The sequence below is a fragment of the Scleropages formosus genome, chromosome 15, assembly GCF_900964775.1.
Source record: "Scleropages formosus chromosome 15, fSclFor1.1, whole genome shotgun sequence".
Taxonomy (NCBI): domain Eukaryota; kingdom Metazoa; phylum Chordata; class Actinopteri; order Osteoglossiformes; family Osteoglossidae; genus Scleropages; species Scleropages formosus.
In genome coordinates this window covers 9,700,132-9,712,767 of record NC_041820.1, presented here as the reverse complement: position 1 = coordinate 9,712,767, position 12,636 = coordinate 9,700,132, and the positions used below count along the sequence as shown (strand labels likewise).

At 43.1% G+C, this 12,636-nt stretch overlaps 1 protein-coding gene across 2 annotated transcripts in view; it reads left to right on the top strand.

Moving 5' to 3' along the window:
* The first annotated feature begins 523 nt into the window (after nucleotides 1-523).
* The window catches only part of nhsl1a (NHS-like 1a), a 75,655-nt gene continuing 63,542 nt past the window's right edge, over nucleotides 524-12,636 (top strand). The window contains exon 1 of one of the 2 annotated variants that reach the window (XM_029258467.1): nucleotides 524-1,180. In XM_029258467.1, coding sequence (XP_029114300.1) covers nucleotides 895-1,180 — 286 coding nt within the window. In that variant the 5' untranslated portion in view covers nucleotides 524-894. The remainder of the gene's footprint in view (nucleotides 1,181-12,636) is intronic. The other variant, XM_029258471.1, reaches the window with a different exon arrangement.

Sequence of the window (12,636 nt, the reverse complement as noted above, 5' to 3'; positions counted from 1 at the left end):
AAGGTTAAGACAGAAAAAGCTCCGAAACACCAAAACAGTAATACAGAAACAATAAGCAAAAACAATAAGCATTTTTACTGAAACAGTTGCAATATTTATTTCAAACCACGTGGTGGCGCAGCCAACAACTCCTCACATAAATGGTTGGAGGTACTACAGATACAGTAACTTATTCCACGCTCAAACGGACTCTCATTTTAACTTTTTCCCCTCTGTGAAAGTTACGGTTGTAACGATCACTTTGCACTCCAGAAACAAAATCCGCCGAACAAAAGTCGATGTTGATAAATGAACCGACGGATTTGGTTGTTAAACAAAGCGCACACGGAAAACGCGTAGTGCAGAACTGTGCTGTTATTATAGTCTATCACTTCTATATTTTGGTCCTTCCAGTCGGCTTTATTTTTTTTTCTCTTTTTGGCAACTAATCAAAACGTTCAGTCTATACAAATGAAGCAGCATGCAGGAAACTGAACGTTTTGCGCCGATATTCTCCGGCGCACTTCTTTGCTCGCGCCCGTGTTTTGCGCTTCCTCCCGTGGAGCACATTCCACTCCGCATTTTGTGAGCGCGCAGCCCAGGTGTGGCTGCCCTTCGCACCCTATCCTATCCGCTCCGCTCCGCGCTCCACAGGTGGCTCTCCTCCGACGCTCCTCTACATACGTTTTTATCCCGGGTCAGTTCGTTTTCAGAAGGTCTGGGAGAGCACGACGACACCGGAGCGCTTTCTTTTCCAGATCGCGCACGGATTACTACACACAACTCTGGAATCAACAACAGCTTTTGGATTTTTTTTTTCTTTTTTTTGGTAGGAGGAGGGAGGACGGGTAGTTTGCCTTATATTCAATTTTTTATATATATATGTCTCATCATTTTATCATCGCGTGCAAATAAATGCCTTTCTACAAGAGGACGGTGGTCCCCGTGTACCTGTGCCGGCTGGGTGCGCGCGACCCCCCCACAGCCACAGGTGTGTTCGGCTCCACGGAGGAGCTGTGCTGCCACGCGCTCGCCTCCCTGCTGCGGCAGCTCGCCGATCTCTCCCGGCACGCGAGCGACGTCTGCTCGGAGATCGAGGACGAGGCGCGCGCCTTGGGCAACAGATGCGCCGCGCTGCGGGTTCGTGTGGAGCGCGCGCGCGATCGCGCGCGCACGCTGGACCACAGGAGGATAAAACACCGTGAGTCGGGCTCCCCGCCGTGTCCACAAGCACGTGTCGCACTCAGACTCAGCGCAGCCTCCGCACTTTACCTACACCGGGGTTTGGACCAGAATAATAGCAGCGAGTGTTTCTGACTGGTTGGGTTCGAACCGCGATGTTGGTTTGTCCTCTTTCTCTGGGTTCTGATGGCGTGAAATGGAGCCATGCCCATGGCATTCGTTGTATTTTTTTCGTGCTTCTCCGAGTACCTGTTGCAGCTGATGAACCGCAAAGAAAGTGCCGATTGGTTGGGTGGTCAAGTGATGCTCTTGCAGGTGTAGTGGAAGGCTGAGATCGGATCCTCTCGGTTTCCATACAAATGACATCATTTATGTGTAGGGCAGCAGCAAGAACATATTTCAAAAGTTTTCCTAAGACAACGGGTTTTCTCGCATTAGTCCCCACTGACTACCTGTGCCCACCTACAGAAACCTGCATTGGGTGGGTGTGAGGTTCCTGTCACTCCAGTTCCTTGATGAGTGAGTGGAATTCAGAAGAAGAGCAGAGATCTTTAGAGCCTCAGTGCTGTGGAGATGCTTGGTGCAACAGGCTTTTAGATGGCAACTCAAGTAGAGCAAGGGCATCCTCTCCATTCCACAGTAAAATATAAGCAGAAGTGCAAACAAGCATAAAACATTAAATATAAAACAGAGTTTTGAATCTACATTTTGCATGGTCAACTAAATCAAGCATTAAAAATGAAATAAATTACAGCGAGCAGAACAAAAAAAAACACAAAAGGTAAAATCTGTTATGAAATGTGAAGAGCTGCATATTTGCTTTTCATATTGCTTTCATGTTTATTCCCTTTTTCATCTGTGAAAATATGCTGTGAGGTGCGTGTAGTCAGCGGTTGTGATTCAAATGTTAACAAGCCTCACTGGCAGTTTAACATTTACATTAGACATTTTAATATAATACAGACAGAAGAGCACTCATTCAAAGGAGTATTCTGTATTTTAGTGCGATGAATAGAAATGTTTGGATGTATTCAGTAGCATATTGTTTGTTCTCTATCTAAAATGCCGTAACGCCTTCTCAAGGCTGATGTTTCTTTTGCTCTGTGACGGGATGGTAGACTGTACATGCCGATGCAGCTTTCCAAAAGCTTTGAAATGAGCAGTTGCACAAAAAGGTAACGTTTGGACGCAGTGATACAAAACGAGGGCAAACAATACAAAATTATGGTGTGGCAGCTTTATGCAGTGATGTTTTTCTGCCAAGATCACAATGGTGTAAACAGAGTGGTGTCCAAAATGAAATGGAACCTGTCAGTCTGAGTGAGGAGATCTTGGTGTGGAGATCTTCAGTTCTTTGCTGAGATGCTGGTGCCATTGAGATACTTCCCCGGTGTCCTGTATTTAAGGATATTAATTTGTGATAATAACCTCATTATAAGGCAGGGTAGTGGCAATCTGGAGCCTATCCTAGACTCATAGGGTGCTAGGACCAGTAGGGTACACCCTGGACAGGACATCCTGCCTCTACCCATTACTCCCTTCCCCCCAGCATATTGTTCCTCTATGTGGTTCCCCCCCCCCCCAAAGATTTATTTTCATTGGATATACACTGCTATAGTTAAGTGAATTGTGGGCGTTTATTTGAATGAAACCCATTTTGTCATTTGAAGGCTGTACGGGGGTGGGCTCACAATAAGAGCCAAAGCAACCAGATGAGTAATAAAAATTTCTTAAAAAAAAAAAATCATTTAATTGTAGGCTCCTTGTGCTGCTGTGGTTCTTGGATCATGACATATAAAGATATGGAAAGTGCAAACAGTAATTTTAGAGCACCGTTACACTTTATTAAAGGAAAGATGTAGCAATTTGGAGTTCAGCCTGATGTCTCTTATCAGCTTGTTATTGGCCTCCTGTGATTCTTTTTACACTTATTCATTTAGCATTTAGTTATGCAATGTACAATTCATGGTAAACAAAAGTGCATTTCACAAAGAGCTTTAGATAAAATTATTGAAATGTGGCTTATTTGACTAATACCATGGTTTATGCTGGCAGCTACTATTGGTTTGGTAGTCAATGAATAAATACAAAGACACTTTTGACAGATGGAGTGATGCAAATCAATGCTGGAGATCAGTAGATAAGTGGCTCCAAAAATGTGTGTTCTGTGACCCCTCTTGAATGTTGGAAGGGATTCAGCAGTTCTGAAGGACAGAGGAAACTCATTCCACCCCATCAGGGTCAGATCCTATGGGCTTTCAGTTCTGGGCCCTTTTGTGAGTGAGACAAAAGCTCACACCACGCTACATGCATCTGAAATAGAAAAAACATGTTTGCCCCTCCCATTTCCACATGACAGAAAATCAATTTACAAATTCAAGTTTTACGTTGGTGCGGAAGGACTGAAGCCATGGAGAAAAGCATAACTTTGTCCTGAGGCTACAATTTATGTCTTAAGCTTCCTAAAATGTATAGATTATGAACTAGAACACAAGGCTTCAGTGGTTCTTGGTCACAACAGACATCTTACATCTTGTACTAGTTTTTGTACCTACTACCAGAGGTAACACAACGCTGTACTTGCCAAGAGTACCGTTATGTCGCTGACCTAGTGAAAGATTAATGCCTTGGGCACACGGATGTCCCAAGTTGAAGACGGATAAAATTAGTCCTGTGTGTGTCCCACAGAAGCAGCACCTGCCAGCCTGAGGAGGTGCGAGCGAGAGGTTTGACATCTGTGGTGACAGCTCTTTGCTGACACCAAACACCACCATCACCATTATCAGCTCTGACCCTACCTGTCCTGCCCCGCTGCATTACACTCCCGCCACCACAGTTCTAGATTTTTAGGTTTTTGCACATTTACAAAGTCCCCCTGTGTTTTCCCGTGGTTGATGACTTTGCCTTATTTACGTAATGGATTTAAATCTAATATATATTATTCAAGCATATGTTTAAATACATTTTGCTTTTTTTGACTGCTGGAAAGCTCGTTACAAATGTTGATGAGTAAGTGGGAGCACTATACAAACATTACTGTTTGTTTCACTTCATTATTGGGACCGCTAGAGAAATGAGGGTGTTGAGAAAAGGTTTTATTGAAAGGTAATGTTTGTAGAGTGAATGATGTGCAGGTACATTCGCTCTTTGAAAGTTACATTTTAAATGTGAGCAAACAGAGCTCTGTTGACTTTCACCCTTCGCTCTCATGGGAAAGTAGCTGAGCCCATTGGTATTAAGAGGCGGGGGGGCAACACTAATTGCCCTAATCGGGTTTACAAAGTGATATCAGCTGATGTTGACGTGGGAGCGAAGGACGAGGTGTCGGATCTAATCAATTCTGGGTCTGGCTTTGGCGTGTATGCTGTTTTTACTGGAATTCCCAGGCCGTGTGTTTCCAGCTCTGTGAGCCGCTCGCCGTTTCTGGTCCAGGTCTTGGTCTCGGTCTCCACTCCTTACTTCTCCCCTGGTTGTGTTACACGTCAGTTTCACACTAACTTAGAGTAGATGTTTATGCTGTAGAATAGGTTTAAGTAAGAGAGAAAAAGGGCTTTCTCAGTGTTTCAGTCCAGGTAAAATTTAAATGAGTTATAAATGTCTGACTTCTTCAGTGTACTGATTAACTTTTAAGAGGAAAATCCCAGCGCGTTATAGCATGGTGGCACAGCAGGTAGTGAAACCTACATCCAAAGCCAGTGCCTCTTGAGCTGTGGCTTTGGATGTGGGTTTCGCTCCAACTCGGACCGAGTGGGATTCTGTGAGAACTCGGCTGCATTAGCAGTTATTGATGATGGATGGTTGGATAGATGGGTGAAGTACCAACGTGACCTTTTACATAGGATGTGTTTTTTGTGAGTACTAAGCAGTCACATTTATCCGTCAGCATACCTGTCAGTTGTGGGTTACCCCGAGGAGCAATTCTGGACCAGACAAAGTGGTCCAGGTGCTGCAGATGGTGAATTACGAGTGCGGATCAGACTCCAGCTACCTGGGTCGTGGTGGGCCAAGTCGGATGAAGAACCAGCTACGGCAAGACTGGGGAACTGAGAAGATCATATGGGGGAAAAGTAAATATCCTCTTGGACCAGTCGGTCAGGCATTCCTCGTTTAAAACCGGGCTTCAACGGCGCCCAGGAGGAACTGGGAGGAATGAGTAACCGTCTCGTACAGGAAGCCCCGCTGCGCTCACTGTTGAATCCAGCTGCCACTGCCGTTCGTTCGGAGCACGACTGTCAGACGGGGTCCCGGGAGACTGTTGGGGGCCAGTAGCAGTCGTGGGAGGGATAGTTTATATCCGTGAGGTCTGGTTTGCGTGGGGGAGGGAGAGCCTGTTTCTGAGCAAATGACACAAGGGGCTGCGCAGCCAGGCTATGCCGAGAGCATTATGGGAAAGGTTGGAGGTCAGATCACGCACAATCCCTGCGAGGCAGCGTTCCGCGGACATCCACAGGCAGGTGGGGATGGAAATTATTGTCATGTCAGGACATTTTGTGGGGAAGTAGTCTGTTAATGTGTTTCCACTTGTGTGTTTCGCAGCGATGGGTCGTGCCTTTTTTTTTTTCCCCCCGTATCATTTTTACAGTCATGAGAACCTCTTCAAAACTTTGCCATTCCTAATGATTTATTGTATCATCGCGGAAGTTATTTAATGCTTCGCCGAGTTTGGAATTGTTTCTTTCGGAACGCTGGTTTCATAGACACCCTTTAACAAGATATTGCAAGGTTAGTGCTGTCACTGAACCTTTGCTTCATAGGAGGTCCTTTCGGGTTTTCTTGGAATGGCAGGAGAGCAGGAGGTAAAGTGGTTAAGGACATGGATTTGTAACCTGAAGGTTACTGATTGAATCCCACTCACTGCTCATGCTGGAGTACCTTTGATGAAGGTACTTCTTATCTCAAATACTGGGGGGGGGAGTGGGCTGTGGAAATGATCAAATAGTGTAACTCACTTTGTATTGTTTAGTAACACGATGAATTAGTGTGTTTGGAAATCTTACATGAACCCACCACACATGTTCACCAGCCTATATTACCTTTTGCACACCTCAGTGAGTCGCGTCTTGGTCCATCATATCAAATTAACCACCGTTTAAAAATATACGTGCTCATCGCGTGCAGATATGTCCATATAGGGATGAAATTCGGTCTAAATTCTTTACTTTTGTTGATTTACAGAAGCATCTGGCTTCAGAGCCCCATGTCTAGACCCAAGGAGTCATTGTTTGTTTGTGTCTTGGTTGTGCAAGTTATTACATTTCAAAGTTTGTACTCCCAAAGTCAATACTATTGCATATATTCTATAACAATTTTGTATTTCCCTTAAATTACAAAAGGGCCCCATTTCCTCACCATTTTTTCCTCAAGAAAGCAGATCTCTAGTAAAAACATGCAGATGTTTTTTTTCTTAAAGGCCTTTAGTCTAAGGATTCTTGTATTTCGCACAATCGGAGCAAAATGCATCACTTGTCTTTTCAGTCAACACAACGTTAATAAAGTAGTTAAAGCTGTGTTTTGCACTGTCAGCACTGACCTCGCAGCGGTTTCCTGCTTGGCACCAGAACGCTCGGACATGCCGTATCGGAGCATTCTGAGGCCACTCGTGTTTGGGCTCTTGGGGATCTTTTTTTTTTAAGGACGGAAATTTTTTTACTGCTCGGTTCAAAATGCAAAATAGAGGTCTGAAGAGTTATGGAATCAGTGCAGCTGTTGTCTGTTTTTGGTCATGGCGGTCAGTTTTGCTTTTAGTTGTAAAAAGCTGCGACAACTTTTCCACACTTCTTGGCCAGGACATCCTGCAGCAAAGTGAAAGCAAAGAAAACATGTCCAGCTTTTCTCTCAAAGCTTGGAGGACCATTTAGTGCAGTGGACGTCTGGAGTAGAAGTCAACTGTAGGATGCACTGGAGAGAAGGGCTGAATAATTTTTCCCCTTTTTTTTTTTTATTTTTTTTTAATTTTTGTAATGAAATCCTACTAAAACCTCCTCTTTCCAGGGAGCAGGTGGTGTTGTGATTAATGGGTCACCTTGCAGTTAAAATACCTGGTGTGATACCCTGGCCACAATGTAGTACCCTTGATCAAGGTACTTTCACTCAATTGGTGCAGTAAGAAATGAATTCATACTGAAGAAGGCTTTCCCACCAGAAAGTTCTGATCCCGAAAAATAGTGTTTAGCTTGTGTGCTCTCTCATCATTGCTCAAAACCCTCCATACAACAGGGGGTTTTGAGCACCCAAGCCCTTCATTTATTCATTATTTTGCTATGCTTACTTTTTGTGGTATCCCACAGTAAGAATTGCCCAGGTGTGTGAAGTGGTAAATCATTGTAAGTTGCTTATTGTAAGAGAACCGTGTCAGCCAAATTAATAATAATAATAATAATGTTTTTCAGTATGATCTCTGTATGCCCTATTTCTACTGAAGTTGTATGATATCTGTTGATTGATGCAGTGTAAATTGGGAAAACCTGATTGCTTCTATGTAAGGAAAGGGTTAGGATTATAGTAATATTTATGCTGATTTCATTCTTCATACTTCTAAAAATGTGCATTTTGTGCCATCGATTTATATGTTGTAATTACTTATTTAAAAGTTTTCAGCTCTCAAAGAATCACTGTTCCAAAGTCACTTGCATCAAATCATGCACTTTTCAAGATTTTTAATGATTTCATCCAGTCCTCCACAGATGTTGGATGAAAAATGTATGGAAATTTGCACTTGTGTTCCCTGATGGAAAATCCTGAAGTAAAGGCACGGATGGAGGTGTGTGGGTGGTTGGGGAACTGTGTGTTTGTGGTCCACAGGACATCAGAAACTTCCATACAACAGCAGGGAAAGAGTGTGTCCCTTATCTGTCCTTATGGCTGTGACTTTTTCCGGAACTTAATAAAGATAAAGTACTTTGTAATATTAATTCCAGTTTTTTGCATACTTTTCTCAATAAACTTACTCGTGCATATTTTTTGTAATAATTTTTTAACATTGCAGGTTAATACGTTAACTCATCCTGATCTAAGTGTATGGTTGAATTTCTATTTTAAATCTTTCATAAATGTTATAACTGAAAACAAAATATAGTGGCTTTTTCCAGTCCAGTTTGACTGGAGTTGAAACTTTACAGTCAGTCTTATATCTTTTCAATACATAAAAGATTAAATATATGAAAAAAAGACATATGATAAATATGTTTACATTAGGCCATATACAACTGCGTGTAGTTGTGCTCTTATTTATGCAATGAACTGAGCACAAACTTCCCTAGACCAACAGCTCCTAACATTTACATTTATTCATTTAGCAATGCTTTTGTCCAAAGCACATCTCAGCAAAAGTACAATTTATGCATTACATTAAGAGAAGTAGACGAAGGTGCAGACATGAAAGTCTCAAGCAAACCTAATTTGTTCCCTATCACTTACTGCACCAAGGTTCATCGTTCGAGTAGGTGCATAAAACACAGGATAGACAAAAATTGATACCCTCCCACCTTTTTTTTTTTTGTTGTTTTTAAAATATGATAAGATACACAAGCAAGCAAATACAATGCTGGAGTAGTGGCTGAATAAAGGTTGTATCTGGGGATGCTTATGGTATTACGATGTGTGAGCAGTTACACCGTAAATGAGCTGGAGAGATCTTGGGTGAAGTGGATCTGGAAAAAGTGAGTTTTCAGACCCTACTTGAATATAGACAGAGTTTCAGCAGTTCTGAGTGACAGGGGAAGGTCATTCCACCACAACAGACCCAGAACCAAGAACCTCAGAGCTTTACCTTTTGTGCGCAGGACCACCAAGCGAGCAGAAGTAGACGAGCGAAGGGGTCTGGCTGGGGTGTAGCAGTTGATTAAGTCTTGTAAATAGCTGGGAGAAGTTCTATTGATGCATTTGTATACAGTAACCAGGGTTTTTAATTTGATCCAGGCAGCTATAGGAAGCCAGTGTAGAGAAATGAGGAGAGGAGATACACGGGAGCGCTTTGGCAAATCAAACACAACTCGGGTAGCAGCATTCTGTGGAAACTGCAGAGGTTTGATGGCAGTAGCAGGAAGGCCACACAGAAGTGAGCTGCAGTAGTCCAGATGGGAAGTCACAATGGCCTGGACAAGTAGTTGGGCGGAGTCAATAGTGAGGTAGGGATGGATCCTACGAATATTATGCAGGATGTATCTCCGGACCGGGTTGTGACTTCGATATGTTGAGAAAATGACAGACTCGTGTCAGTTGTTACTCCCAGACTCTTAGCGAAGGAGCTAGGCGAAATGACTGAGTTGTCCAGTTTGATCGACAGGTCATGATAGCAGGACAGGCCAGCTGGGAGGTGAAGAATCTCTGTTTTGGAGAGGTTAAGTTGGGGGTGGTGATCATACATCCATGAAGAGACACATTTGTTCTCACCTGGGGTAGCAGGTTCGAATCACCCTTCTTGCTGTAGTAGCCTTGAGCGAGGGAATTAGCCTAAATTAACACAGTACGGATACTGTGTTGTACATATGGGTGAATCATTTTAAGTAGTATACAGACATGTTGTCAGTTGCCTGAGCTAAATGATGGTTAATAATAAAAATAGCTATACAGAAGGATTAATGTCCAGTCATTCCAATGTGGGAATAAAACTTAGTTTAATATGTACTTCTCCCAGCACACTTTATGTATTTCCCATCCCCCTTTGGGATCTTGGGTCACTCAGTTTTCCTTCATTTGGCTCTGTTGGAGGAGAGTGTCAGTTATTTATAGATCATTCCAAGACTGACCTTCTGTTTTTCATAGTTTGTGTTTGTCTTTTTTCTTGCACAGCCTTTTTAAAAGTATCCGTTTCTCATGATATACAGCTGTCTTTCTCTAGTTTACCAGTGACAATAAACAGCCTTAAGAGTAGCAAACCATTTATTGAGTTCACAATGCAAGATTAAACTGAATATTAATTTGAATGATAAATTTTATTCTTCCTTTTTGTCTTCATTTTCCGTTTGAAACCTTGAACGCGAATGAATGGCTTGAATCTTTCTTACTATCATCTCATTTTATTGTTTCCTCCTCTGAATTAAAGCATCATTGTGTTCTGCAATGGCACGTAATTGGTTAAATAATGTTGTCAGATATAAAGCATGATTTTTAATTCAGTGTGCTGTCATCACAAATACACACTGTTTATAACCTGGATACATTTGTTTGTTTAAAATGGAGCTGGAAGTCCTGACATGTTTACTTGGCAACAGAGTTTGTCTTCATGCTGTTCCAGTGGGCCTCTGTAGCGCTCGGTTACTTACCATAGCGTGACAGTGGTGATATGACAAAACTGGGAGACTGTGTCACGCTTTAATTTTAATTATGAGAAGCGTGTATTGCCTCGGAAGAGTGTGCGAATGTGCGTGGATTGACGCCGGAGCTGTGTTGTACCCGGCCCTCAGCGCTTTGAGAACTGTGGCGCTCATTGCTCAAGAAGGCATGTCAGGACCAGATGTGGCCTGCGCTTCTCCGAAGGCAGACGCTGCTCTTATTACAGGCAGATGCAGACTGGCAATACCTCACTCTCTTCCTCTCTCTCCCACCCTCTCGCTGGAGAAACATTTGAGAAAATCTCAATTTTCTTTTGGTTCGTTTTCCCGCCTAAAAGGCCTTGGTTGATTAGTCTTTGCTGCAGGCAAACACTTCTTGGTGCCTAAGTCATTTTAATGGCGACGTCTGTCTTGTCAGTTCTTAATCCGTAACACTTTGGCTCGGCTCATGCCGGGGCTCGTTCCGGGGCTCGTTCCGGGGCTCGTTCCGGGGCTCGTGCCGGGGCTCTGCTGAGCTAGTCGCGTCCAAAGCCTTATCAGACAGAAAAAGGACAAGACAGAAAATTCCGGAAATGTAGCTCGGGATTGTCAGGGATGAGGTCACGCTTACTGTTCTTGTCCGTCATCACACTTGGCCACAGAGTTTTGCACGGTGAGAAGTGCATGCAGTGCAACAAGTGGAACCGAAGCCAGTTGCGATACCAGGGCTTTCATTCCTAACAAGCGTGGACATTTACGGGCCTCCAGGATCGGAGTGTCTGTGGGGCTTTCCTTTAACCGCAACTGGTAAAGGTTTAATTGAAATCAGCGCAGCAGTTTTCCATTTCCAGGTACTCGGGGCATAAATTTGGCTGTGACTGAAAAGTTGCTCTTAAACTAGATCAGCAAAACAAACAGAACACATACGTACAGTATACGTGATAGTTCCGTAAACAGGTTCTTGCTATGCTAGCATGTTATGCTAAATGCTAGCTCTCTGTGTAGCGCTGTATGTACAGACTGAGGTATATACAGTAAGTCAGTGTTCTACAAAGGGAGGTTATCTCTCTGCAATGGTAGGAATCCAAGGTGATATTTCAGATGCATTTTACATTGGTTCCAACTGAAGTGTTTTTCAGGTTTGAACTGGACAGGACTGTAGGCGTTTGCTTGTTGCCAGGGTTCTTAACCTGGGGCCTCAAGATGGCTTCATGCGTGCTCTGAAAATAGCTAAATTCAAATGAAAATAAAATGTGTTCTTCTTTGTTTAGGTAATCAAGTTTCAGCTGAATAAATTCAGTGTAATATTTTCCCAAAACAAAATTTTTCGGATGTGATACTTGGATTCTTTCAGGGCTTCGTGGTCTAGAGAAGGTTATGAACCTCTGGGTTAGTGTCATTGTGTGGTTGCTGACTCTTGGCCATGCTGTGTGTGGTTTTGAAGGTAGGGGAAGGCATGGAACTGGTTTTCCATTCCTTCTTCCACTGTGGAAGGAAATCCATGGAGACATGGGCTTTTGCATTTACATTTGTTCATTTAGCTGAGGCTTTTCTTCAAATCGACTTACAACGTTACGCTTCCTACACCTATTTACCCATTTATACAGCGGGGTGATTTTACTGGACCAGTTTTAGCGCAAGTACCGTACTCAAAGGTGCTGAAGGTAGAATTCAAAGCTGCGACCTCTGGGTTTAAAAGCAGCTGCTCTAACCGTGACTTTACCAGCAGCCCCATACATGCAACTCCATCCACAACTGGATTCAAACCCATGTCCAAAACTACATCTCATTGCAGTTGGGCAAAACTACCCACTGCACCACCCTGCTGCTCTAAAAACTGTACAGGGTTACAACATATATGTATAGTTGCCATTCATGCTCTGGAACAATCTTTCAGTCTTTACATCCATGTGCTAAGCTTTTACCCCACTGTATATTTTACTGTATTCTCCAAAGCAGAAGTAGTGTGTCATGGTACTGAAAATAAATCAGTCACTCTGTGTGTTTGCAATTCCCTTTAGTGCTTTTGTGAGATTGCGGGGTTTAGTTAGGCTGGAAATGATGGTTGATGGAAGAATTGCCATCAGTTCCACATGTACCATCTGTTTTTGACTGAGAACAAATGCAAACTAATTTATAACCTATGTGAACAAAAAAGGGCGATTGTTATAATTATTATCCTTGCTACACTCTAGAGCCAGTGCCATAATAGTGCATTCAGGTG